The sequence below is a fragment of the Pisolithus orientalis genome, assembly GCF_024613125.1.
Source record: "Pisolithus orientalis strain OTSU chromosome Unknown F5J12scaffold_17, whole genome shotgun sequence".
Lineage (NCBI taxonomy): Eukaryota > Fungi > Basidiomycota > Agaricomycetes > Boletales > Pisolithaceae > Pisolithus > Pisolithus orientalis.
This window is the reverse complement of record NW_026260798.1, coordinates 504,272-530,092: the sequence shown is the minus strand read 5'-3', so window position 1 is coordinate 530,092 and position 25,821 is coordinate 504,272. Positions and strand designations below refer to the sequence as shown.

The 25,821-nt window shown below is 48.7% G+C and overlaps 5 protein-coding genes across 5 annotated transcripts; 4 read left to right on the top strand and 1 right to left on the bottom strand.

The window, feature by feature from the left end:
* Window positions 1-852: 852 nt before the first annotated feature.
* F5J12DRAFT_906113 (uncharacterized protein) lies at window positions 853-1,771 on the bottom strand (the record flags this gene model as incomplete). The annotated part of the gene is made up of 4 exons (XM_051748743.1): window positions 853-1,002; window positions 1,052-1,214; window positions 1,268-1,449; window positions 1,511-1,771. 4 exons carry the CDS (start codon window positions 1,769-1,771, stop codon window positions 853-855), a joined length of 756 nt encoding a protein of 251 aa, XP_051599208.1.
* A 1,977-nt stretch (window positions 1,772-3,748) lies between these two features.
* On the top strand, window positions 3,749-7,166 carry F5J12DRAFT_783437 (uncharacterized protein; the record flags this gene model as incomplete). The annotated part of the gene is made up of 22 exons (XM_051742845.1): window positions 3,749-3,840; window positions 3,991-4,065; window positions 4,108-4,144; window positions 4,233-4,294; window positions 4,336-4,368; window positions 4,421-4,456; window positions 4,498-4,531; window positions 4,574-4,695; window positions 4,738-4,771; window positions 4,814-4,848; window positions 4,891-4,924; window positions 4,979-5,012; window positions 5,101-5,166; window positions 5,505-5,512; window positions 5,574-5,742; window positions 5,895-5,922; window positions 5,983-6,037; window positions 6,083-6,228; window positions 6,267-6,477; window positions 6,518-6,648; window positions 6,695-6,820; window positions 6,854-7,166. 22 exons carry the CDS (start codon window positions 3,749-3,751, stop codon window positions 7,164-7,166), a joined length of 1,881 nt encoding a protein of 626 aa, XP_051599207.1.
* A 4,227-nt stretch (window positions 7,167-11,393) lies between these two features.
* Window positions 11,394-13,931, top strand: F5J12DRAFT_942634 (uncharacterized protein; the record flags this gene model as incomplete). Its single annotated transcript, XM_051749704.1, has 5 exons — window positions 11,394-12,707; window positions 12,731-12,818; window positions 12,870-12,959; window positions 13,079-13,240; window positions 13,334-13,931. The coding sequence occupies 5 exons, from the start codon at window positions 11,394-11,396 to the stop codon at window positions 13,462-13,464; spliced, it is 1,785 nt and encodes a 594-aa protein (XP_051599206.1). The 3' UTR covers window positions 13,465-13,931.
* Window positions 13,932-14,913: 982 nt separating this feature from the next.
* On the top strand, window positions 14,914-17,155 carry F5J12DRAFT_921554 (cytochrome P450; the record flags this gene model as incomplete). Its single annotated transcript, XM_051749291.1, has 11 exons — window positions 14,914-15,312; window positions 15,366-15,409; window positions 15,471-15,552; window positions 15,605-15,675; window positions 15,800-16,107; window positions 16,169-16,227; window positions 16,281-16,320; window positions 16,377-16,564; window positions 16,622-16,760; window positions 16,783-16,916; window positions 16,969-17,155. The coding sequence occupies 11 exons, from the start codon at window positions 14,914-14,916 to the stop codon at window positions 17,122-17,124; spliced, it is 1,620 nt and encodes a 539-aa protein (XP_051599205.1). The 3' UTR covers window positions 17,125-17,155.
* Window positions 17,156-17,641: 486 nt separating this feature from the next.
* F5J12DRAFT_837097 (uncharacterized protein) lies at window positions 17,642-18,760 on the top strand. The gene is made up of 6 exons (XM_051745995.1): window positions 17,642-17,779; window positions 17,837-18,082; window positions 18,146-18,306; window positions 18,358-18,377; window positions 18,403-18,457; window positions 18,504-18,760. Exons 1-6 carry the CDS (start codon window positions 17,697-17,699, stop codon window positions 18,728-18,730), a joined length of 792 nt encoding a protein of 263 aa, XP_051599204.1. The 5' UTR covers window positions 17,642-17,696; the 3' UTR covers window positions 18,731-18,760.
* Window positions 18,761-25,821: the final 7,061 nt, after the last annotated feature.

The following is a 25,821-nucleotide window of genomic DNA, read 5'->3' as shown; positions in this document are numbered from 1 at the left end:
GAAACCACAGACCATACTGTGCATCCTCTATGCTAATTCCTTCCACAAGCCAAGCCACAGAACCATGGCTCCCTGGGGACACAGGTGGATTTTTCATGAGCTTTAACTGCACTTCACCCATGGTAGGGGCTACAGGCCATCAGACATGCCCAGGGTTTCTTAGGAACATACTGACCTTTTTCCCCTTTCAACAAATAAATGTCTAGGGAATCACCTCGATTTGCTTCTGCCTCAAGAACATCCGACTCCCATTGGGCAAGTTGGCCAGGGTCTAGAACAGCTGTCAACTGCTCATATGCCTGATTCATTTCTTCTAGGCACTTGTGTGAGGTCTTGTATTTTTTCAACAGTGCAGGAACTGAGATGTACAGGGTAAATTAACTTCTCTTTGAAGAAAAGGTCTCTCACTCATGTTGACAATTTTTTTCCAGTTAGAATCTCTCATATGGTCATCATACACTTCTTGTCTGTGGGCCTGAGTCATAGACCTTGCAGTGGGAGAGATCTTATTGAATGGAGCCCACAATGTCTCCAAAATTTCACCATCCAGATGACCAGCACCCTTGATAAAGTTGAGGCTATATCTTGGAAAGCAAGAGAGTTTGTGGGCAGCAAGATGAAACTTCCCCACAGCAGGAATGATTTCCAGGGAGGGAGGGAGATGGAGAGAGCAGCTGGATTTTACCTGACTCTGGAAGTTAATACTCCACTGGCACCCAACATCATAAATGACAAGGGCCTTTGTGATGCTTTCTGAATGATAATCAAGAGCACTGCAGATGGAGTAATCTGTGTTCATGTACCTAGCACAAAATGAGTTCCAAAGGCTTCCAGTACATCCATCAGGTCCACTCACTTTTCCCCTTTCTGAAAGTCCACCACAGAATGGGGAACAAAGCAACCATGCTGAGCACAGGCTGTGGCACCAATCCCAGTGGACCGGAGATTGGACTTGTTAATATTAGCAGCATTGATTGCCCTGTGATTGCTGCAGGTGGATCTCTACCAGTACAGTGGGTCATTTAAACTCCATGACCTTGGGACAACTCACCTCCTTGTTATCCAAAGACTGCTCAAGATGGGCCTGGTAGGGCTTTTCAGCAACCATGTAACCAGTTCCATCTGCTAATGACACATCCAACTCAGGCTTGTTCATTTTCATATGCTGAGCAGTGAAGTTGCCATCCATGACATATTGCCTCATTATGGTATCACTAAGGGGGGAGGGGAGTTAGAAATCAAAACCCTACAGATTATCACTCCATACCTGTCATATTGGGTTTTCCAATCTGGAGGTAAATTAATACCTGGTTGTGGGCAGGCAGGACAAAAGAGTGCAAGTTCTCCTTGTCTAGGATCTTGTTCTTTATCATGACCAAAGCCAAACCATTTCCTATGTTTCAAATCCCTCCACAGTCTGGAAACCCTCATCAGTTCTCGGTACCTGTCCTAATTGGAAATGAATGCATTAATAGAACCCCCTAAGAGCAAATAGTGCATGGCACTCAACTGGTATACAGTCAGGAAATGCATTGTTGGTGAACCTCTTCAGCTTCTGATAGAAACTCATAGCTGAAGTCTTGCATTCCAGGGCATCAATGAGAAAGTGATTAAGAACATCAAAGGTGAAAGCAGTCTTGGGCTTTGTTATACTGGCTGGAAAGAGTCTTTCCCTGAGTAAATCAAGGTGCCAGTCGATTGGATCTGACCCAGGGCAATTGCACCAAGAAATCTCATGAGTGAAAATTCCTTCTGTGTGCACTATGGTCATTTTTGATCTGAAGGATCTCCTGCTACCAGAGGTTAACATGGAGGCTACAGGATATGACTGCCATTGACCTGTAATTGGGAGGCCCTTCCCCAGAAGTATAGCCCAACTCCTCTGAGTCTGGATCCTGATTCTGTCTGTTTTGAGGGCAAGGACAACCCCCATGGCCAATGTGCCAAAGGAACCCAAGTGCCATCAAAGAGGTATCCTGGTAATGAGTAGCATTCCATCTTTGTACCTTGTGGAATGGAAGATTTTGATGCACTTTCACAGCACAAGGACCACACCAGGCATGCACACCAATGCAGGACATGCATCTGATACTTCCTTCTGCCTGACAGCACTGCTCACATATCCCCCCCTTAGCCAGCTGCTCTCCCTCAAGAATGACTTTGAGATATTCTGCTCTCCAAGGCAGCCATTCTCTGATGAAATTATTTTGACTCTAGGGGATAATTTAGCCAATGCAGTATCAGGCAAAACTTCCCACCTTGGTAACCCTCCTAGTATTTGGGGTATCTTCCTCATCATTCCAGTCCAAGGTAGGCATGTCAAAGGAGTCTGGGACAACATTTTGGGAGCCTATTGTCCTGGGGGTCCTTGGAGTTGAAGGTTGACTCTGAGATGGGAGGTAGAGGTGTCTAGCATCCACCTCCTTATAGGTGTCCTTTCCTCTCTGGGTTTTAGTGACTTCAAATTTATACAAACCTCCTGCAGAGCTTTTGCCAAGGACTTTGGTTCTACGATGACGCATGATTGAGCACAGGAAGAGTCAAAAGCAAGGTTTTCAGCTGTATTGAAAATTTTTCATCCCCAAAACAACACCACAAATTGTGCTGGCCAAGCACAATCTAAGGTCAAGGGCAGCCCCTCCCTACATCCTGTAGCTGCAGACTACAGTCAATAGTGAGGCGCCAAGGATGCTGCAAAGTAACGGTAATCAAGTAATGTGAAAATTCTGGGATCAGAGGTGCCACTTACCTTATGACAGCCGAGACGATGGGCTGAGATAAAAATGAAGATGATGTAGCACACAAAATGGGAGAGAGAGAGGGGGAAAGGGAGATGGAGATGGAGGGAGAGGGAGGACGATGGAGGGGAAGCGTCACATCGCAGGGAAACACAGTAAGGGAAAAAACATGCCACTGACTGGGGGGGATTTATATACTTGAGTCTTATGTACCATTGTTTGGCCACAGTCCAACTAGCGAGGTCACCGTCAATGTCACGTTCTCGGCCTCGGCGCGTGTTCAGTTGCCATGAGTGCCGGCAACTTCCTCTGAGTCAGTACCACGTGTCGTACTATACATCGTGAATAGCAATGTCACGTGACTCCACTGTCACCAGATTCGGCTTCTATATACTAAATACTAAATGTTCGCTTGACATTCTCGTAATTGCATTGTCGAGCCAAGCAAGCACTCCCTCGTGCCGTTGGCTGAGCAGTAGTGGTGGCTTACCCTTGGGATTTCACAGAAAATGTATTGTAGTAGCACTACCGGATCATTTAATACATGTAGTCACTTATTGAAACCAGAAATCGGCCTAGTGGTGACTGACCACTCTGTATATAGTCCTATGTAATGTTCCCGAGACGCATCTGAAGTACGGGTAGACACATGTGATAATCATGACAGCCGTGACATTGTTCATGTCACAATTAAGGTTGTGTCCAAGATTATCATAGGTCTCACTACATGACCTGTCCAAAATCAAGATCTGTGCATCCGAGTATCTGGATTGACATGGTCTTTTGCTCCTCTCCTCTTGCCACACAGTGTCTCCCTCACCAACCGTTGTTGCGTTATCCCACTCTCTGGCCCTGCTGCCTCTCAGCGAAATTTTTGGTATGTCGTCATCCTCTGGATCTCTCACACCTCTCCCTCTCTAAACACAAAATAGGTACGTCATGCTGCATCTCCCTTCAAAAAAAAAACAAAAAAGGTATGTTGTCGAACCTCTCATGGCTTCAACACTCACATGACACACCAGGACGCTGCCATTCTTCTCAGTCTATTGCGCATTGTTCAGTGTCCCATACTACTCACAAAGCCCATTCATTCAAAAAGAAGGTAAGTAGCTCGCAGCATCCCTCTACAACTCACAAAACACCCCCCCCCTCTTGCTGGGTCTCATCCAAAAAACAGGTATGTCATCCCAGTGCGTGGCATCTCTCTACCACTCACAGAACACCCTCTCGCCTTGTCTCATCCACAAAACAGGTATGTCGTCCTACTTCCCGGCATCCCTCTACCACTCACAAAACACCCCCTTGCCATGCTTATCCAAAAAAAAAGGTATGTCGTCCCAACTTCGCGGCATCCCTCTACAACTCACAGAACACCCCCTCGCCATGCCTTATCAAAAAAACAAAAGGTAAGTCATCCCAGGTCGTGGTGTCCCTCTACCACTCACAGAACACCCCCTCACTGTGCTCATCCAAAAAAAAGGTATGTCATCCCAGCTTCGCAGTGTCCCTCTACAACTCACAGAACACCCCCTTGCCATGCCTTATCCAAAAAAAAGGTAAGTCATCCCAGGTCACAGTGTCCCTCTACCACTCACAGAACACCTCCTCACCATGCCTCATCCAAAAAAAGGTATGTTGTCCCAGCTCGCAGTGTCCCTCTACCACTCACAAAACACCCACAGAACACCCCCTCGCCGTGCCTTATCAAAAAACAAAAGGTAAGTTGTCCCAGGTCGTGGTGTCCCTCTACCACTCACAGAACACCCCCTCACCATGCTCACCCAAAAAAAAAGGTATGTCGTCCCAGCTTCACGGCATCCCTCTACAACTCACAGAACACCCCCTCACCATGCCTCATCCAAAAAAAAGGTACATCGTCCCAGCTCACGCAGTGTCCCTCTACAACTCACAAAACACCCACAGACCACCCCCTCGCCATGCTCATCCAAAAAAAAAGGTGTGTTGTCCCAGCTTCACGGCATCCCTCTACAACTCACAGAACACCCCCTCACCATGCTCATCCAAAAAAAAAGGTATGTCGTCCCAGCTTTGCGGCATCCCTCTACCACTCACAGAACACCCCCTTGCCGTGCTCATCCAAAAAAAAAAGGTATGTCATCCCAGCTTCGCAGCATCCCTCTACAACTCACAGAACACCCCTTCGCTGTGCCTCATCCAAAAAAAAGGTATGTCGTCCCAGCTTGTGCAGTGTCCCTCTACAACTCACAAAACACCCACAGAACACCCCCTCACTGTGCTCATCCAAAAAAAAAGGTGTGTTGTCCCAGCTTCATGGCATCCCTCTACAACTCACAGAACACCCCCTTGCCTGTGCCTTATCAAAAAAAAAAAGGTATGTCAGTCCCAGGTCGTGGCATCCCTCTACCACTCACAGAACACCCCCTTGCTGTGTCTCATCCTACAAAAGGTATGTTGTCCCAGTTCCTGGTGTCCCTGTACCACTCACAAAACACACTAGTAGGCTATCAATTCATATCTCCCTCCTGCCACACTGCATCTCCCTTGCTGTGTCTCATCCAATAAGGTATGTTGTTGGACTTCTACTTCATGGTGTCCAGATGATACTTACATATCACCCTCTTTGGTCTGCTTATCCAGTGCCCAGTGTTGTGTAGTTGCATACATTGGCTTCTCTTTTCCATAAATATGTAGATATCTATCCCTGCTGCATGATATATGTACTAAACTAAATGCATTTATTGTTATCTTACTGCTTGTCCCCTACACCTTCTGTGTCTTGTAAAGATAATAAGGTATGCTACTGTTCCCTTCTGTGTCATATGTTGCTGCCACTCACTAATGTTGGCATAATAGACTCAGATGGTGAAGACCAAGCAGACAGCTAAGAAGACCACTGGGGGTAGAGCTCCCAGGGTATCTCTTGCTGGTCTGAAAGCTAGGGAAAAACATGCTGCCAAGTCAAGCAAGGCCTATGCTAGGAAGGCCCCTGTTGCCAAGAAGAGAAGGATGAGGAACTTGGCAAGTCTCTTTTTATATTCCATCCATCTTTCTAACATTCTATGCAGTTCTGTGTGATGTGCAGGGATGGAGGGACATTGTGGCCTTGTGATCAGGCAGGTTGCAGAAGGGTAGTGTGTAACAAGTGTGTTGTAGTACCTGAGGATTGCCTTGCAGAGGTCACCCAGCTTCCTGTGACCTTCAGGTGTGTTAACCTCCCTTTTATGAATTAATTCCATTGACTCAAACTCTGGATGAACTTCAGGTGTGTTTCCTGTCATTGGAAAATGACAAGATTTGAAAGTCCTCAGCCCTATTTTGTAAGTGCATATTGCCACCCCAATCACTTCTAACTCCAAGTACAGGGCTTCTACTTGTCAGGCAAGCCAGTCCTGAAACACCCTCTTGTGGTCATTGGGGGGTTTGAGCATGCCACCACCTCTGAAGTGGCTGGTAACTCTACTGCCATTATCCACCTCCACCTTGAGTCTCTAGAGCTTGGCCATGCCCCGTGCATATCCTTCACACCATGTTGCAGGGATATTTCAGACAAGACACCTACCACTTCTCACAACTGCCCTTCAACTTTGCCACTGAGGAGTCCAGAGCTGCCTATGACACTGCAGCATCAAAGCTAGCTTCAAGTCTGACTACCTTTCCTAAGGTAGTCATTTTCCTTACTACCCATACTGATGAAGACAGGGGGGATCTGTTCTCTGGAATGGAGAATAAGGTTCCAATAGCCACAGAGGTCTTTGAGGTAAGTCACCATTGTTTGACTGTCACTCCCATCTGACCAGTTGCAGTTTCTGCAAGGCCTTCTGTTACCCCTCTCCAACATTGTCAAGGGTGGAGACCTCATCTTCTTTGTATGTGGTTCTACTGTAAGGAAGGAGCAGAGCTTCCAAGGACTGAAGGCAGCTGTGCAACAGTAGGTTTTCTTTCAATGTTGGTGGTTATGGCTGACACCATATCAGTTTCAAGCCAAGGTCCATGTTGCTTTTTGATGCTGAGAGACTTCAACTAGTCACCACCATTCCCTTCCTCATGAGTGTCCTTGACTCCACCCTTGTTCAAGGCTTCCATGTCCAAAGTGCAGTCAGGTATGCCCTGAATGACTGTGGTATGTTGGGTAGGCACTCCAACATCATCCTAATGTTGTGGCAGGAGAAGGTAGTGGTGGAGAAATTTGTCTGGACTGACAAGTTCATCAGGCCTTGGGGACAACAATTGCCTGCCTGGTGCCCTCAGTATTATAGCATTCAGAAGTGGGAAGCTGGTTGTTCAGGGCAGACTTATTCCTATGAGTGCAAGAATCCTGGCTGTGGGAAGGACACACAAGGCACATCTCAGCCTCCCCAAACCTATACTATCTGCATGTCCAAAGGGGCTACCAAACTGACACAGGGAAAGGGGCAAACATCATCCTGGCTGTTGGAATCTTTGTAAAATACCCTACCTTGATACATATGATATGCATGTACTACAATCAAAAATAGCTGCTTTGTGTTTTCAAATTTCATACGACATTGAATGTTCAGAAAAAAAAGTAATTTCCTGCAGGACAATTCCTCCTTAAGTACTGATACACAACTGAGTAAATTTGCCCAATGTTAATTCCAATACAATGGCCAGATTGGTAGAGTTAACTTCAATACCACAGGATAAGGATAGGATATAGGATTTTTCCACAACCATGTGGGTTCAGCCAGCTAACTACCAAGGAAGTAGTGTACTGAGTAATAAGATTGGCCAGCCCCACTAACCCACTAGCAAGATATTGGTCTTTCTTGCAAAGTGTCTGCCCAACCACAACTCCAGGTCATGGTTCATTCCCCCCAGCCACATCAGCTGACCCCACTGCCAGGACATCATCCCTTCCCCCAGCCATGTCAGCTGGCCCCACTTCCAGGTCACTAATCTATCCCATAGCTGGTTTGGCCAACCCCACTTCCAGGTCACTAACCTATCCCATAGCTGTGTCAGCTGACACCACTTCCAGGTCACTAATTCATCCCATAGCTGTGTTGGCCAACCCCACTTCCAGGTCACTAATCTATCCCATAGCTGTGTTGGCTGACCCCACTTCTAGGTCACTAATTCATCACATAGCTGGGTTGGCCGACCCCACTTCTAGGACACTAATCTATCCCATAGCTGTGTCAGCTGACCCCACTTCCAGGACACTAACCTATCCCATAGCTGCATTGGCTGACCCCACTTCTAGGACACTAATCTATCTCATAGCTGTGTTGGCCGACCCCACTTCCAGGACACTAACCTATCCCATAGCTGCATCAGCCAACCCCACTTCTAGGACACTAATCTATCTCATAGCTGTGTTGGCTGACCCCACTTCTAGGGCACTAATTCATCCCATAGCTGTGTCAGCTGACCCCACTTCTAGGACACTAATCTATCTCATAGCTGTGTTGGTTGACCCCACTTCTAGGACACTAATCTATCTCATAGCTGTGTCAGCCAACCCCACTTCTAGGACACTAATCTATCTCATAGCTGTGTTGGCCAACCCCACTTCTAGGGCACTAATTCATCCCATAGCTGTGTCAGCTGACCCCACTTCCAGGACACTAACCTATCCCATAGCTGCATCAGCCAACCCCACTTCTAGGACACTAATCCATCTCATAGCTGTGTTGGCTGGCCTCACTTCTAGGACACTAATCTATCTCATAGCTGTGTCAGCCAACCCCACTTCTAGGGCACTAATTCATCCCATAGCTGTGTCAGCTGACCCCACTTCCAGGACACTAACCTATCCCATAGCTGCATCGGCTGACCCCACTTCTAGGACACTAATCTATCTCATAGCTGTGTCGGCTGACCCCACTTCTAGGGCACTAATTCATCCCATAGCTGTGTCAGCCAACCCCACTTCCAGGACACTAACCTATCCCATAGCTGCATCGGCTGACCCCACTTCTAGGGCACTAATTCATCCCATAGCTGTGTCGGCCAACCCCACTTCCAGGACACTAACCTATCCCATAGCTGCATTGGCTGACCCCACTTCTAGGACACTAATCTATCTCATAGCTGTGTTGGCCGACCCCACTTCTAGGACACTAATTCATCCCATAGCTGTGTTGGCCGACCCCACTTCCAGGACACTAATTCATCCCATAGCTGCATCAGTCGACCTCACTTCCAGGTCATCAATCCATCCTATAGTCATGTCAGCCAACCCCACTTCCAGGGAAGTTGATCCATCATCCTGTGACATAGGCTGACCCCACCTTCACAGTCCGGCCTACCCAACCCTAGGGACCACCGGCCAATGTCGGTTAGTCCCAGTTTCAGGACAAAATGTACATGTTGGATGACCCACTTTTAGGACTACAAGTGACTGAATCATGTGATAATTCTGACGTGTACTCACAAGTTCTTAGGTGTAATACTGGACCAGGAACTAAGGTGGAAGGCACAGGCAGCCCAAGCAATAGCCAAGGGAACGAAACAAGCCCTGCTCCTGAGAAGACTGTCGTCAACCTCCTGGGGAATCCCCACAAAACTCATGCGCCAACTCTACCAAGCAGTAGTAGTCCCAAAAGTAATGTATGCCACTCCAGTATGGCTCCATCCAGCCTACTCTGGAGACCACTCCTCCTGTTTGAGAGGATCGAAAGGCATAGCGAAACATATCACAACGATCCAAAGAACAGCAGCACTGGTGATAATGGGAGCCATAAGAACTATGCCTACTGACGCCCTACTAGCACACACCAACATACTGCTGGCGACCCTACTCATTCAACACACACTGTATAAAGCTGCCCTCCACATATCAACATTACCAGACACGCACCCTCTACACCTGCACATCAAAAGAATGGCAAAAAGAAACGTCAAACGTCACAGAACTGCGCTCCACTGACTAATCCACGATCTAGAAATCTCTCCAGGCTCAATCGAGATGATCCACCCATGCCCAATACCACCAAGCACACACCCATCACACTCAACTGTCATCGCTCCCAGCAAAAAAGACACAATAAGAGACTTTGCACAGACAAATGACCAAACACTGATATTCACAGATGGATCAAGCATGGAAGGAGGAATGGGAGCAGCAGCCATCCTATATGTCAACTTCAAGCACGTCATCACACTGCGTCACCACTTAGGCAAGGCATTGGAACACACAGTGTTCAAGGCAGAAGCAGTAGCACTCCTTCTAGTGGCACACATACTAGCCACCAGAGACGAGGTCACATACCTGGCCTCAGTGCTCGTAGACAACCAGGCAGTCATCAGATCCAGTGAGCGCCCCTCAGCTAAACCAGGACATCACCTACTGTTACAGTTCAGATCGATGATCCACAAAACCTGCAACAAAGAACATCTACCAAAAGAGAGCATCACGCTCCGATGGATAGCTGGACACATGGAAGTGGAGGGAAATGAACTAGCGGATAGAGAAGCGAAACTCACAGCAAAAAGAGCAGAAACCACAAGCCCACCAGGAGACCTACCACCGTTCCTAAACAAGCAACTCCCTGTCAGCGCCTCCACCCTTAAACAATACCATGCCACGAGACTAAAAGCGCTATGGAAGAAAGATTGGCAAAAATCCCCTCGCCATGACTGCACATCCACAATAGACCCCCTACTCCCGGGAGCTTTGTACACAAAACTAGTCGCCTCGTTACCCAAAAGACAGGCCAGACTATACATACAACTACGAACAGGACACATACCACTTAACAAACATCTGCACCGTTTTAAACGAAGCGACACTCCCATGTGCCTGCAGTGCAGGGAGACCACTCCCAAGGACAAACATCACTTCCTTTTCCAATGCCCTAGATACGACAGAGAGTGGCATGTACTCTGCAATGCACTGGGAAGAGATGTGGCAGCACAGTCACACCTGTTCAAGTACATTTCAGCTACGAAAAGACTACCATAACAAACACCAGGTGAGGTATTCGAATAACACCACGGTAAATGATAAAGCCCAGCACAGGACCAGGACGCTTGTCAGCAGACCAAACATGTACTCAGCGTAAACACCACCTGCATCGACACTCACGTCCCCCCTCCCCCCACCTGACTGACCCACATGAGATTAGATGCATCCCATAAACCAATCACCCCGGCTATAAGCTATAACCTCCTAAAAGTGCCTCGAAGACCAAAAAAAAAAAAAAAAAACCCACCCTACCATTGCAGACACAATCTCAGCACGTCACAGCAGAGTCACCAAAAGGAGGCAGAAGAGCACGACGCCCATGCTCCAGCTAGCCTTAAAAAGCAGCCGGTTATGTGTAGATAGAATTATTATCGCCTGACAGAAGTATTAAGCCACCCTTACTCCAAGGCGGAGTGTCTAAAACGGCCGGCGGGAACGGCGGACTGGTGGAGGGCCAAAGGCCCTGCCACCAGGGCATTCACTCGCTTGTAAGGGAAGGCAGGCCACAGGGGGCCTCTGGCTAGATAGACAAACTACGTCCGTATAGTGCGACATAGGGTTGCATCTACCCTCAAGCACTTAAAATTCGAATTAAAAAAAAAAAAAAAAAGGCACAACACCACACACTGGCGAGGTCGATAACCACAGTTACCGTAACTGTTGCCCACCAACCCAGGTAGAGTTCAGAGTGCATGGCATCCTATTGTACTGACACCGGTCTGTAGTACTGCTATCCACCCATCATGGGTGAACTGGATGAAGCGCGCACTGACTTGTGCCAGCTGGAAGAAACTGAAAGAAGGCTCTTAAAGCAGCTCGTAGATATCCGTGCAGCCATAAAGGCACAGAAAGACAAGATCGAGGAGCTCATCAAGAAGCAACCACCTGCAATCAATCGACTCCCCGTCGAACTCCTTTCAAAGATAATATTCCAATCCTTGCCGACTTTCGATCACGATCTCGATGACTGTCTAGAATTCCCAGAGCTAGCGAACCGCAGGACAAATTTGTCAACGGTGTCACGACTCTGGAGGAACGTGATCTTAACCACTCCAGAAATCTGGGGTGATATCGTGTGCTGCCATCCTCTCCCCGTTGCATCCTTAAAGACGCAACTGATCAGGAGTGGGAATATTCCTCTTAGCGTCTTTATTCTAAATTTTCCACGCCTCTACAGTTGTCAGCTTGATCCACAATGGCTGGACGTCCTCGTCTCCAGCACCAATCGCTGGCGGCGCCTTCACATGCGGCAAATGACGCCTGAAATCCTTCATGCATTTGAGGATTTGAAATTTCCTTCTCTCGAAGACGTTCTCATTGCTTCCATGGATGAGGTGTTCACATATCCGCAATTTCTCTTTGCCGACAACGCCCCTGCCCTTAGGAGTCTACGACTGGATGACTTTCTTCCTACCCCTATATTTACAGCTGCCACGAGCCTCACAACTCTCGAGCTGAAGTTCAGAGACAGAAACGACCAACACCATATCGTGAATTTTACATTTATCCCTACCCATTCCATAACGATGCTCTGGCTCACTGGTTACACCGACGGTTGGGCGCTTTCGCCAGACAGCATTCACCTTCCGCACCTTGAAGAATTCAAACTTGCAGTCAACAATCCCAAGCCAGTCATGAGAGCTATCGTGACACCAAAGCTTATGTGCTTCGACTATCATCAAATTTTGGGCTTCGGACATGTCGACTTCGGCACTGGGTCGAAGTTCAGCCATGTCCAAAGGGTTACACTCCGCCTCGGGGACGCCTCGCTAGGTAGCGATGCACTCTGCCAAGAATTTCATGGGGTGCAGCATGTCAATCTACATGTAGATACCATCCGCGCACTTTTCGCATCCAGGGCTGGACTCGGTGACTCGGAATGGGTCCCGGCAGATCATTGGACGAACCTCGAAAGCTTAACTATACATGGCCAAGTTTGCAGTTATCACCACGGCGTCGATTTTCTAGTGCGGTGGCTTACCAAGCGCTTGGAGTCGGGCTTGCCAAGGTTATCCGTGGAGCTCTCAAATCTCTCCAGTGACTTAGGGGCTGGAATGGTTTTTCACGACATATACAACAGATTGCGAACTTGCAGCAACCTACGAGTGGTCGATGTACTGATGAGGTCGTGGGCACATTGCTCTACATCCGACGGGCTGCTTCGATTGGTGAGTGTTCGGCTATGTTAAGACCCGAGGCATTAGATTGACGTCCGCCAGGACTTATTCGGAGTGGAACCTTTGGTCTCACTGGCAGACGATATGTTTTTGGATTGCCGTGTCCCAGGCAAGTGCTCCATGAAGTCATATGTAAGTTTTCTACATTAGTCTGTAAGCACGTAACCCGAGTACGTCTGTGTACAATTGCATCGGCCATCAACCTCTCACTGCTTATTGTCGATCCTGTCTAAGCCACGGCCGCGCTCTAGCTAAATCTCATGACATCACCACTCTGACCTCGTTCCTTGTGGTGACTTGTGAGCCGCGTAAGGCATTTATGGATGTCAACGGCACCTGCCAGGTTGCCGTGTACCACTGGCACAGCTCTCGGCCTCTTCAGACAACGCCGTTTGCTTTTCACACCAGATGCTGTGAGTTCCACCCGGCCGCAGCTGAGGGATTTTTCGCCACGCCGCCTTAACCCATTCCACAGGTAAGACTTCCTCAATACTGATTATGCGCAGCCTTTTCTTATGTTGCATCGAGACTCCCCCAGGATGGTTGGGCCACGCATCGTAAATTGGACGGTTATGATGTGGAGATGCCTCACAAAACCAATCCCGTGACTAGAACCCTCCTTTTGAACGAAATTTGAACTCTCGGTCCTTGGCGCTGCCTACACGGGACTGACCACCAAAGTGATCTTTGCTTCACTACTGGTAAAGATACTGTCCAAGCCTTGCCTGATACATGTTGGGAAGGTATTGGGGTGTAACAACGCCGGCGGCGACGACGATACAGGGATAGATTTGGCTGGTTTAAGTTAGTAATTGGAGAGAGCGGGCACGTCACCCAGACGAGGTCAGTTTGATCAAGCATTGCAGTACCGGGCCACCTAAGCCATGGATGTGGGACGTCCAAGCTTACGTTGAACATTGAGCTTTCCTGCTTGCGCAAACTTAAGCGATCGCACGATTTGGTATGGGTCTCAAGGGCAAACCGCCAAACCACCAAAGTCTGCCTACTAGAGACCTGGTCTCGTAATGTTCGGCCGTTTTGGGACGCCTAATCGGCTTCAGGAGTCGGACTAGAATAGCGAAAATCGGGGATGGGCACAGCCCTACATGACATCGCATTCGAAAATGTGAGCAAGTACCAAGGGTAGGGCGGACGGCCATGAAAATACATCAGTAAACAACGCAAAACCGCATGAGAGATGGACGTTCTGTGCGTAAAAAGCGGGAGGGAAGGTCGGGCGCATCAAAAATGCTACGCTAGCAAGACGGGGAGAACCGGTCGGCGAGGAGGACGAGGACGAAGGGAAATTAAGAGAGCTCACCTAGTGAGATGGCGGGAACCGGTCAGGCCCTGAACAATTTCCGTCATTTTACTAAGATAAGCCAGCCACCGCACCCAACTCCTGAAGTGAAACCCACAGGGTGCAGCGATGACATAAGCCAGAAGTGGCAGTGCTACGGCCACGGTCAACCATTATTCGGTCCTCGGGAGATTCCGAAGCTGACCGAGGGACCATCGTTACCAGCCACCAAAGACTACTCCAACGGGTGAGGACGTTGGTGGCTAGTGAGTACAATGTTTGCCGTCGTTTGGCCAGGCTAATTCATTCCATTGTCAGCATGGACAGGTTGTTGCCTGGTCCGGGAGTTGAATTTCGATAATGTTGTCTTGCGTTACATGACGAACACCCCGGGTTATGGCTCAGCGGCTGTGAACGGGAAGGGAATGACTAAAGCTATCTGCGGAGGATGCACTACATAACTGCAGCCGGTACTTCCATAAATCAACTGCATGAACCCAACGTTGTCCAGTGAAAACTGCATCCGGCGCACTGCTATATATGTAACTGACGCCCTAGTGACGATTGGCACGAGTTGGCCCGAGAGGGACAGATAGGTTCCGTGTTCATTGGATCTGCAACCGTAATTCGTCAGCTTACTTACCGGCGAACTCGTATGTAGTCGGATGCAGTGTTTAACTCCAGTGGTGTCAAATACATTCCGGTAATGCAGTCCACGATGAAATTCGTGACTGACATAAAACCGTTCCATTCGCCACAAATCCAGCCATCTACCCATCGCACACAATGGCCGTTCTGCCCACCGTAGCAACTCACGTCTTACAGAAAATTGTGATCGTTTTCCCCTCTGTGGATCCCCTCGACATTTTTGTTGTCGTTGCCGTCATCTTGGTAGCACTCATCGCCGTCCGGGTTGCTTATCATCCTTCCAAAGGAACACGCCTCAGAGGTCCATCCAGTCCAAGCCTCCTCTATGGCATAGCCAAAGAAATAATAGAGGCCCCCGACCCTGGGACAATCTACGAAGCATGGGTCAAGGAATACGGTATCGCTTATGAGGTCCCTGTTGCTCTGGGCCAGAGGACCATTATGCTGTTCGATCCCAAGGCCCTTCAACATTGCTATGCGAGAGAAACGTGGACATACATCGCACTCCCGTCGGTAAGGGCGTCCCTTAAGCGAGTTGTAAGCATCTTTCACACGCATCTTATAGAACGGTTAAGCTATATGATACACAGACTGGGAAAGGAATACTCTGGGCAATCGGCAAAGACCACCAAAGGCACGGTTTATTTCCTTCATCTTTCCTACCAGAGGTTAACGGTAATTTATGCAATAACCAGGCAGCGCAAGTCCCTAGCCCCCGCCTTCAGTCATACTGCTATTCGCAATCTTACCCCTATTTACTATAATTCCGCGTATAAGGTATTTGAGTTACGAAGCCATTATGTGCAGACGCTGAATTCACTTAATCCAGGCAAAGGCGGCTTGGGAACGCATACTCGATTCCGCACATGACGGTAGTGCCATCATCGAAGTCCAAAACTGGTACGACGAATCATTTGATACAGTCCCCTCTCTAACAATTCGGGTTTAGGATGAACCATATCTCGTGAGTAGGATATATTAAATGCTTATGATGCTATCTCAATTTGTGGGGTATAAATCCTAGTCTTGACACGATTGGTCTCGCTGGCTTCTCCCATAATTTTGGCTCCCTTGACGGTCAATTGGCTTCAGTGACTACTATTCTGGATACTTTAGGCTCGGCTCCTAACCGTAGTGTGCTCAATGCTGGCTGGTTCGCAATGTCGCAAGTCATACCTGCACTTGTATATCTGCCAACGGGAAGAATGTTATTGTTCGGGGAGATAGAAAAAACATTGTCAGAGATATCTCAGGAGCTGCTCGAGAAGACAAGGAAAGAAAAAGAAGTGGGTATGGCGGATGGAAGAGACAAATCTATTATCGAGTTGTTGAGTACGAGTTCTCTTTCTCGTGCCGAGTTTGATTTGCGTTTGACTGTTCTACCATTGCCCAGTTAAAGCTGAGGACGCAGAGATTGGTCTCCGCATGTCTCACGAAGAGGTCGTGGCGCAGGTGAGCAAGCGAGGGCCACAATTTCTTGGCATTTCACTCAACCATTGTCGAAGATGAAAGTTTTGCTCCTTGCTGGGTATGAAACTACATCCAGTACGTTTCTAAACACTGAGACCCCCCTATTTTTTTGACGTTGCGCTTGTCTGTAGTCAGCTTGACCTGGGCATTATTGGAACTTGCACGAAACCCCGACATACAGACGAAATTGCGAGAAGAATTGCTGGCATTCCCTGGAGAGGCCAGTTACGACCAGTTCGCCAATAAACTACCTTACCTCGATGCTGTAGTACATGAGATCCTTCGGGTGCATTCGCCGGTGATTGAGCTCAATCGCGTCGTGCGTACTGCTACTCGATGACCCTACCTATGTTTTCCTAACCTAGTTCCCTTCAAGGCAACGGAAGACGACATCATTCCACTTTCAGAACCAGTGCTTACGAGATCCGGCGAACTGGTAGACAGTATTTCCGTCGCGAAGGGAACGCGGATTGGGATATCCGTTGCTTGCATGAATCGTTCTAGCGCATTTTGGGGTCTAGACGCGAAGAAGTTCAGGACCCGAACGGTGGATAGAAGGAGCAGATATCCCGAAGAAGGCACAAGAAATACAAGGATATCGTAATTTGCTGACATTTTCAGACGGACCGAGGACTTGTTTAGGAAAGGCGTTCGCCATCACCGAGCTTAAGGTAACTCTCATTGATTCGAACGCAGCGGAGGCGGTTCTCACTTGAGTTGCAGGCGGTCCTGTCCGTTCTTGTGAAGAGCTTTGCGTTCGAGATGAGGGATGGTCCAGATACGAAGGTGGAAGTGACGCGAGGGATATTACAAAGGCCTAAGCTTGCGGGGGAAGTGGGAACAAAGGTACCACTCCGCGTGAGACGGTATGAAGGATAAGCAGAATTTCCTACATGCATTTAAATTTCCTGCTCTTTTCAGAAACTAGTACCTTTGCCGTCAATTTCGTTACATGCTGCATAAGCCATTACTCGACATCTCTGTGCTAGCAAGGTATGGAAAACCGGGCAGTCATGCTCGATGCTCGAAAGAAGAACGTCCAACCCCAAATAGCCAACTCAAAATGGACCATCGTCATGCCGAAAAATGAACAAATATGTCCGTTGAAGTCGAGAGGGCATTTTCATTTCAGCCATTGTCGAACCGAAAAAAACAACAACACAAGTTGGTCAAACTAGTGACAGCATCGCATATTAAGTGCCTGTGGCACAAGGTCGAGTACTGGGTGGACAGCCTTAATGTAGAGTTATTGGATGTCCTTGATTGTTTCCTAAGTGACCATCACCCGTCAGAAAACCATATGGTGTTGAATAGACAAGCATCATGTACCTTGAAATGTATTGTGCCGTAGTCTTGGTAGTATGGCCTCGGTGAATCTTGTAGTACTATCTCAACGCTTGCTATAAATTGTTAAATGCTCTCACTGAAGCTGCCATTGCCCCAAGTTCAACATGACTGTCCCCTCAACCAACATAGAGTACATGTGGGCAGTTGTTGGTGGCCCGAAGGCAGGCATCTATCGAGACCCGGACTGGTACTTTACATGTCACTTGCTAATTATTGCGTGTGCTACTGACATGAAGTGACATAGTCCTCGCATGAAGTGCGGGAAATCGTCGCCGCCATTACCAATCGCCATCCAATGTATTTCTCAACAGGAGGCCCAACTCGTATGCAGAACACTGCAGCCCATCATGAACGCACTGCCAGCCGACCTGACCTCCCGTGAACTACTTACCGCATTGAGGGGCTCTCCGGATGTGCGAAGCCTGCTCCATGACAATGAAGGCTTTCATGCTGTGGTAGTAGGTGCACCACCTGGAGTTCACCGCACTAAGTGAAGCACTTTCACTCATTTCCCTAACTTGCAACACCTAATCTACTGAAAAAAAAAAAATAGGAAAAGTGTAATTCGCGCTGAGGGTACATTCAGGTGTCCCAAAACACGTTACACTGCCTCATTCTGGGAGGCTCTAGCATTCATCGTGGTGAAAGGCATTGAAATGGACATGCCTCCCTTGTCAGAGCCTACTGAAACGCATAATGGTGTTGGTGGTGGTGGTGATTTTTGACTTTGTATTTTGCAAATTGATGGGTCTAATTGTGGTACAGTAGCAGCAATTGCTGACGGTGTCCGCACTCTCCAAGTTGATGCAGACCCTAAGATTCCCTGCTGGCCCGATCATCTACACACACATCCGCAGCCTGCGCGGTCTTATTTCCAGCCAATATATTCCTCATGCGAACTCGGATCTAAGCTCTCAGGTCGAGAAGTCGAGCTCAACCATTGGGCGGAATAGTAGCCCAATATCTTGCTGCCCATGGCTATGGCTTATCTGACGTCGACATTATCCTCAACTGTTACAGAAAATCGTCCTCCGTGGAACCATTTGCAGGGGAGCAGTTTGTGATGCATCTTGCACGGGAGGGCTTGCCTGTGGCCGAGGGGAATTTCTTGTTGGCTATGATAAGGAGGCAGCGTTGACATTGTAATGCGGTCACTAGTTTGATGAACATGTTTTTTTTTAAATTCGACAATGGCTGAAATACATGTGCCCTCTCGACTTCGACAAACATGTTTCTTTTTTCAATACGATGAATCGACGACGGCCCCCCAAAGAAGGACTAGTGGCGATCGAGGTCCGCCGTCGGCCATTTCCATTTTGAGTTGGCCATTCAGCGCTGGGCTGTCTGGCTTTCCATAGCAAGCCGCTGACTGAATGCCTAATCTTATGAGGTGCATTCATCGAGGAGCATTCGTTTTGGTGCGGAATAACTTTGACGTAGGGGCGGCACAACAGTGTTCGTGACCTGACTAAAAGAATCATATGGTGACGGAGATGAGCAAGAACTCCACATATACATTTCCTTCAGGGTTCCTTAGTGGTGACATTTACCAGCAGGAAAAATATCCTTCGGTCTCACGGTGAAGGATTCTGCAAACGTGAATCAACTCGGTCGGTGCTAAGTGACTTGCGATGTTCGTCGGTGCTGGTGAGTTCCACGTTCTGACGTGTTTCTGACTGTGGTTGCTTACTATGTAGTATGCGAGGATACGATGCCAGCTGAAGGCCAAACAGGCTAGCGGTGGGACGCGTCTGTACACAAGGCAGGTCTCACAAAATCCTTCAGTATTTGGGTATTCGGCGGACCTCGCATCTGATATCCCTCATCTTTAGATTTCCCTGCAGCAGGTCCTACAATGTCTCTGAGCGTTCTCTTCGCTACTAAATAGCAACGTCAACGATGGAGATTACCCCTCACTTAAGTTTAGTCACGTGAGTACTCAATGCGCTATGTATAGGTAGAAAGACTAGATACGCGTCAGCGCTTGGAACGTTGTTCACGGGGCCACTGAGTGCCTTCTGAATTCTCCGCAGCGATGCGCATCATAATTCAACCCTAGTGGCGACGGCAGCTGTTTTTGTGTCCAGGGGAAAACCTGGGAAAACAGTCTGAGGCACCTAGTGTTGGAGCAGCCAAAATGAAGTGACAAGGGAAGTGCTTCATTTAACCATAAACCGTTAGTTCTGCCTCCCTGGCAGGGGAGGACCCAGTGAACACGGAAAAGGGTTACATGTGTAGCCCACAAACTTGGAAACTCATCACTTGGATAATGATTACTTGAACGGTACTTAAGCTTACACGGTTGTCAACTCCCCCACAGCTGGTAAGTAATGTCCGATACTTTGCGGAACTACTTACTTCCCTGGTTAAGTGGCACTCGGACTGCTTGCTCTAGTTTGGCGCTGGAGGTCTCCAAACACCAAACCTACAAAGGCGAGGAACTCTCCCAGGATTTGCAATGTTCTCCATCATCAGGAACCTCTTGAAGTCGCCGCACATCGCATGCGGTCAAATTCCTATCGCCTCGTCGAACATTGGCGATCAATGCACATGCACTGCTACGTAAGGCAACCACCGTTCTTCGTGTCGTCGTCCCCGAGCTGATGCCCCCCAGCTGCGTTTGTCGTGTTGGAGGTTGTGATTGCACCACCTCCACTTTGCTGTACTACTGAGGTCTTACCTCATAACACTTGCGACGGGGCTGGAAGCTGTGGCCGGTGTTGCAGAGTTGGCGAGGACGTCATTGTATTATACCGAGCAGGCTTTGTCAAGAGTGGTATATGGACCAAACTCCGCGATGCCGGCGCATCTAAGCCCATTGCGTATGGAGGGGAGTAGCGGTGGGTTCAGCAAGGTGGGAAAATAAAGGTAGTCGGAGGGGATAAGAGCGCGACCTATCGTCACCTCACTGGTGGTAGTTTTGGGCCCTTGGTGAAAGCCAAACGGTGGCTGGATCGTACGTAGTCGTCAACATAGCGATTTATGTCCACTGTTGCTCCTGGACGCGATAGAACCTCATACAAGGGGAGTACACAACGAGGGGAGATTTCACGGTGATAACAGTAATAACTCCCGGATCTTGATAAGAAACGACTTCGCCATGAGCACTTTGTGCGGGTGGCTAGTCGAAGCACCGGATCCTGTTCTCTCTTATGAAATGAAATACGATCCAGGGCTCCAATAGTGGAAGGAATCAGTCACCATAGCGAACCCTGGGGACTGGATGGCACCGGCAGAGATCTTGCGCTTCCGCCTTACTCGTCACTCGAACATCGGCTTCACCGGCTGTATCGCTGAAACCGTCGAGCCTATTCACGAGGGCAGTCAATGTATCAGCGCGGCCTCGCTGCAGCACCGATCCTCATCGATGAATCAAGTATCCCGATACCACAGAGTTCTCGTTGGAGGAAAGCGCGTTCCTTTAACAGCCTACTGCGAATTCAGCATTATTGTGTCCCCACTGATCTAGTGCTAGCACCTCGACAAGTTTGAAGTAAGTTCGGGGCCACCCGCTATCTCATCAAACCGGCTCAGCGATTCCTTCAATATTTTAAGTGAGCCCCGCACGCACTTTCAACATCTTTAAGTTAGCGAAATTTGGAATTGGCGGCACGAACCCACTATTACATTAGTCTGGGCCCCCGATGTCTGGGTCAGCCCTGCGATAAACATGTTTGCGTTGTTTCTGGGCATCCTGAACGATGCTATAACCTCCATTAAGAGTTTAAGGAAACCCTGTTTGATAGGCTCCAGCGGCTCCGTCTGGTACTGGTCGAAAGCACATCGATGCCTTTCGACGGGCCGGACCCGGCCGCTTTAAAATTCGCCTTCGCAGAGCCTTCCTCTGACGTCGACTCCGGGGATAACTTCCGAATCTCTAGGCACGGGGTGCACGATTTTCGCTTGCGATCGAGGTCGTAGAAAGAGGTTGGTATTCCTGCAGCTCAGACGAGCGCCATCACCTGAAATCTGCTAGGAGCGTTGTATTTGTACTGTGACGATCAGCGAGCGAACCCTACCCTCACAGTCATCATTGGAGCGACTTACCCTCGCAGTTATTCCACCCTCACAGTCAAAGAGACAGACAGACAGATATAAGAGACAGGACTCCTGCATCAGTCACCGTCACCTTCGTTCTGAAACCTTCTGCATTTCTGGAGTGCGGAGAGGGTCTCAGCATGACTACAACCCACTTTTAGTTCCTGAAGCTCTGCTTGCACTAAATCCACGAGTTATTCAAGGATCAAGCTAATTCTTTGCTTCCGCAGTCCGTACCCATCCGTCGCTTGAATTGCTACGTTAGTGTTGGGTGCTACGGGCACAGGTAGTCTCCATCGCGGTTATGCCATGCCATTGTCAATACCGGTCGCTACCTACCGAGTGGCGTATTTGACTATGCGGTTTGAGTCACGTTCGAAGTGTCCCGCTATCCAAAGGCGGAAGTTGCCGTGTGCAGAGACCTCGTCAAATTTGGGATGTGGATAAGGGTCCCTGCGGGGGGCTCCTTTGTATCGCTCTGGGCTAGTTAATCCGAAGGTATGGTAAGCTCATATTGCCCGTACATCACTCGTCCAACTTACTTGTCTAAAACCCAGCCTGTCACGTCATTATCGCGTTAACAACTGCAAGTTTCAGACAGCACACTTCAAACACGATGCCGCACAGCGGGGAATAAAATGTTTTCGCACGTCCTTCATCGATGTATACACGGCCGTCACCTATCATCCGGAACTTTGGGCTATCCTTTCTACTCGTAGAACTTCTTTTTGTTTCTGACATTGTTTATCTTGATGATTCGTGTCAGAGTTTGATGGAGCTGTAGGAACAAACAACAAGCAGGTGGAGCGAGGGAGTAACAAAAAGTACTCGTACGTCAAACGGGCCACCATTTGGCACCACTCTTCTTTGGGCTTGCGCCACTCACGTGCTTTCACAACCTTAGCTGGAAACTAGATGCTGTGCATTCCTGTGAGTGTACCGTGATCCGCGTCTGGGCAAGGGGGACATGTGTTAATGTCACAATGTACTGAGCGGTAGGGCTATGCGGGGACCATGACTGAAAGGAGTCACATCTGTATTCGTGACCTTGGTGTCCTTGTGCTGTGAACCTTCGCAGACTGTTCCAAGGAAACCTTGGACTTACCACAAAAGGTGGTTTGTGCTAGTGCACGCTATCCTGCCTCCGATAAGGCATCATCTACACCGTCATGTGACCAAGTGTCAGCGATACCAGATCCGACGGGACCTACGGGACGAGCCGCTTGTCCAACGTTTAAAAGGAGCTGCACTTTCCAGCAACCCCAGCAACTTTCTCTGCTATCTGCGACCACTTACACATCCTTCGTACGTCCTGTTCCTGCCATGTTGTAGAGCGTGCCCTCATCCTATTTCATGTTGAGCAGACATAACCAACCAGCCCATATCCATTGTCAACATGTCTTCTGGCTGCAACTGCAACGCTAAGTAAGTGCCATTTTGCAGCCGTTTATTGTGTGCAGGCTTGCTGACCAGCCATTTTTCTCCCTGTAGCTGTGGCTGCTCTGCTGGCAACTGCAGCTGTCCCGCTGGCACCTGCGCCTGCAAGCACTAAATGCTCCTCGCCTCCTAGAGGTTGTTTGATTACTATGCCGTTTGTCCCAGTGTTGAGCTATGTATGAGAAAACCAAGAAAACCAATATTACTTTGAGCGCGTTTGGAAGTGTCTGGATCATTTGCTGCGATAAACCTCTTAGTGGGAACAATAATTCCGCCTGTCTGGTGATGCGTGCCGTTTGGTGTTTGGCATTTTACTGCGGTGAAGTCAGGAGCATCTAGTTGAGATGCAGTGCCATTGGAAGATGAGACTGTCTTGGAACTTACAACAGTTGTACTGGTTGTTGGGACGGCAGAAGATGCATCCAGATATCTGATATAGAAATCATTTTGGAAGTCTATATCGGCCTCTGATGTTTTCTTGCAGTATTCCACAGTCTCACAGTAGCGAACGGTTTGCAGGGTTACTATAACAGGAAAAACGAGAGTTACCGCTCCCAAGTTAGAAGTATTGTGAAACCTTCCATCCCTGATCGCACGTTGCAACTGTTTGCCCAATGTGGTCTAGTTTATGAATCAGCATGGGTACGGGGCGGCCTGGAAGATGACTTCCAGAGCGACTTGCCTATCTACGCAGTCGTGCCATTGTGAGCTAGCTTTATTGGCTCCTAATGAATTGGAGGCTAGGATCAAACCGACGTGGTCATATCTGGTCAGATACAACCCTGCTGCGATGGCAACCGAGCTAGTTGTCGATAACCAATGGTGACTAGTGCTGGATAATATGAAATACCAGATTTAAACGACATTGATCATCTGGGGGGCAGAACTCTGATAAGCGGAGACCGGAAGGAAGGTCAAGTGTCAGGAATGTTGCAGGGGAAAGATGAGACAGACCAATCGGGTGAGTTCGCGGCTACACTAGTTTTGGTGCGCGAAATATGCCACGACAGCGAACTTCAGCAAGGTAGGCCCGAGTTTGCGATCAGTGCAATACGGAGTGGAGAATCTGGGGATAACACCAACCAGGCTCTCCGTAAAACGTGACTTGTTCCGCTCGAACAACCCTGAAAATTACTCTGATATCAAATTGCTTTGTGCGGGAGGCTCACACTCACCAGACGCCAGATGCAAACGTAGCAACCAAGCAAAGCTATGTATTAACATGTCGCCCAATGGCGAAAAGTACAGCCGCACCTCCTCACTATGCCTTTTTTGTTGGCATGGATGCTGGGCAGAATCGCTGACGGGCCTGTTTTGCTGCAGTGCAAGCAGCAAACGTTTGTCCTAAAAGGCCGGAGATTCAGAAGAAGCCTAGAATGTAAGCTGCAGCCTGGAGCGATATCTGTATTGGACACAATGAATCATAAACGGTCTACCCTCCCACCACATAAGCGAGAGATAAATATCGAAACTTACTGGGGGACTACGACGAGTGGTTTCCCGTGTGGAATGCTCGCCACATTAGCATGGGTCGCTGGTAGTAAACCGTTTAGGTATCACTGTGCTTGGAGATGGCGTCACGAAACCTTGCACCGTTTACACAACCACCTGCCACAAATACGTACTGCGAATGTCAAACTGTGTTACTTGCAAGGTCATTTGAAGTCGCCGAGGAAGAAGATTGGGCGAACAAAACCAAACATTCGAGTTCTGAAGTACATAGTTACCATCGCGTCGTACTGAGGAACGCAACGCCCTTTTCATCTCTTTTTTCTTGTTCCAGCTCAATGGACGTGAAAGCGACGTTGGGGTTAGGTAGTAGCCTTGTAGGCGAGCACATACATGAGTACGAGTTTCAGAAGAACGATGAGGTCATTTGAAGAATAGCTGGACAAGATAACGCCATCCGCCTCGCAAATTGGACCTTTCTTGGGGACTCGCTCAAGTACAGTGCTGTGCACTCCGCAAAGTAACGGTGGTTTGCGACCAAGGCGAAGGCAGGAAGGGTACTGAGAGATGCATGTACTTGAGGAGTCGAAGGTAAGTACTGGACTACGGTAGTCGCTGAATTCTACCAAAGTCGATTTAGAAAAGAAAATCTCGCACCCTCACAGTCGGCTACCCTCACAGTCATGGAGTGTAGTGAGCCTACCTTCGCGGTCAGTGTCTGGGCTCTAAATTCACTTCTTTAAAGCTCACCACCCGTCGTCTCGTACGTCCTTTCAGCTTGCCACCGACCTTCCCTATGCCTGGTTCCACCTCGCTGGTTGACAATCTCGACTCCGCATGTTGCATTCAAAGGCTCAGTCACTGTCCAAAACGGTCGTCCTACACCAGGTCCCAGTGCATTTGCAATGGACGAAGGTCGTCACTATGCTGTCAGGCTACAATACTGAACCTTACTCATGCTCTCGACTTGGATCCCTTTCAATCAATACTGGTACTCGACGAGCTTTAGACTAGGAAACCGAGGTTAACTATCGGTTAACTCCGGCCGAATTCTTGAGTGCGCGGCACGCTAAGACCTTGCCCACGACAACTCCACACCCCAAGAGGCCGAAGTTCTGGTGCGTACCCACCGTCACCTGATATTGATGGCATCCTTACTATGTCCCTGCATTAACTACTATGAGAGCACACGCGGAGGCAACGTATCGAACTTTAATCGATGCACCAATGCCTTGAGCTGCAACTGATGCCCTTACCACTATGGACAACCAACCAAACACACTGTCAACTCAGCTGCCCGGAAGT

Coding starts and splice junctions, on each gene's coding strand:
- F5J12DRAFT_837097 (XM_051745995.1), top strand. CDS start 17,697: ATGACTGTCCCCTCAACCAACATAGAGTACATGTGGGCAGTTGTTGGT. Junction 18,307..18,357: donor TAATGGTGTTGGTGGTGGTG/GTGATTTTTGAC, acceptor ATTGTGGTACAG/TAGCAGCAATTGCTGACGGT. Junction 18,378..18,402: donor TAGCAGCAATTGCTGACGGT/GTCCGCACTCTC, acceptor AAGTTGATGCAG/ACCCTAAGATTCCCTGCTGG.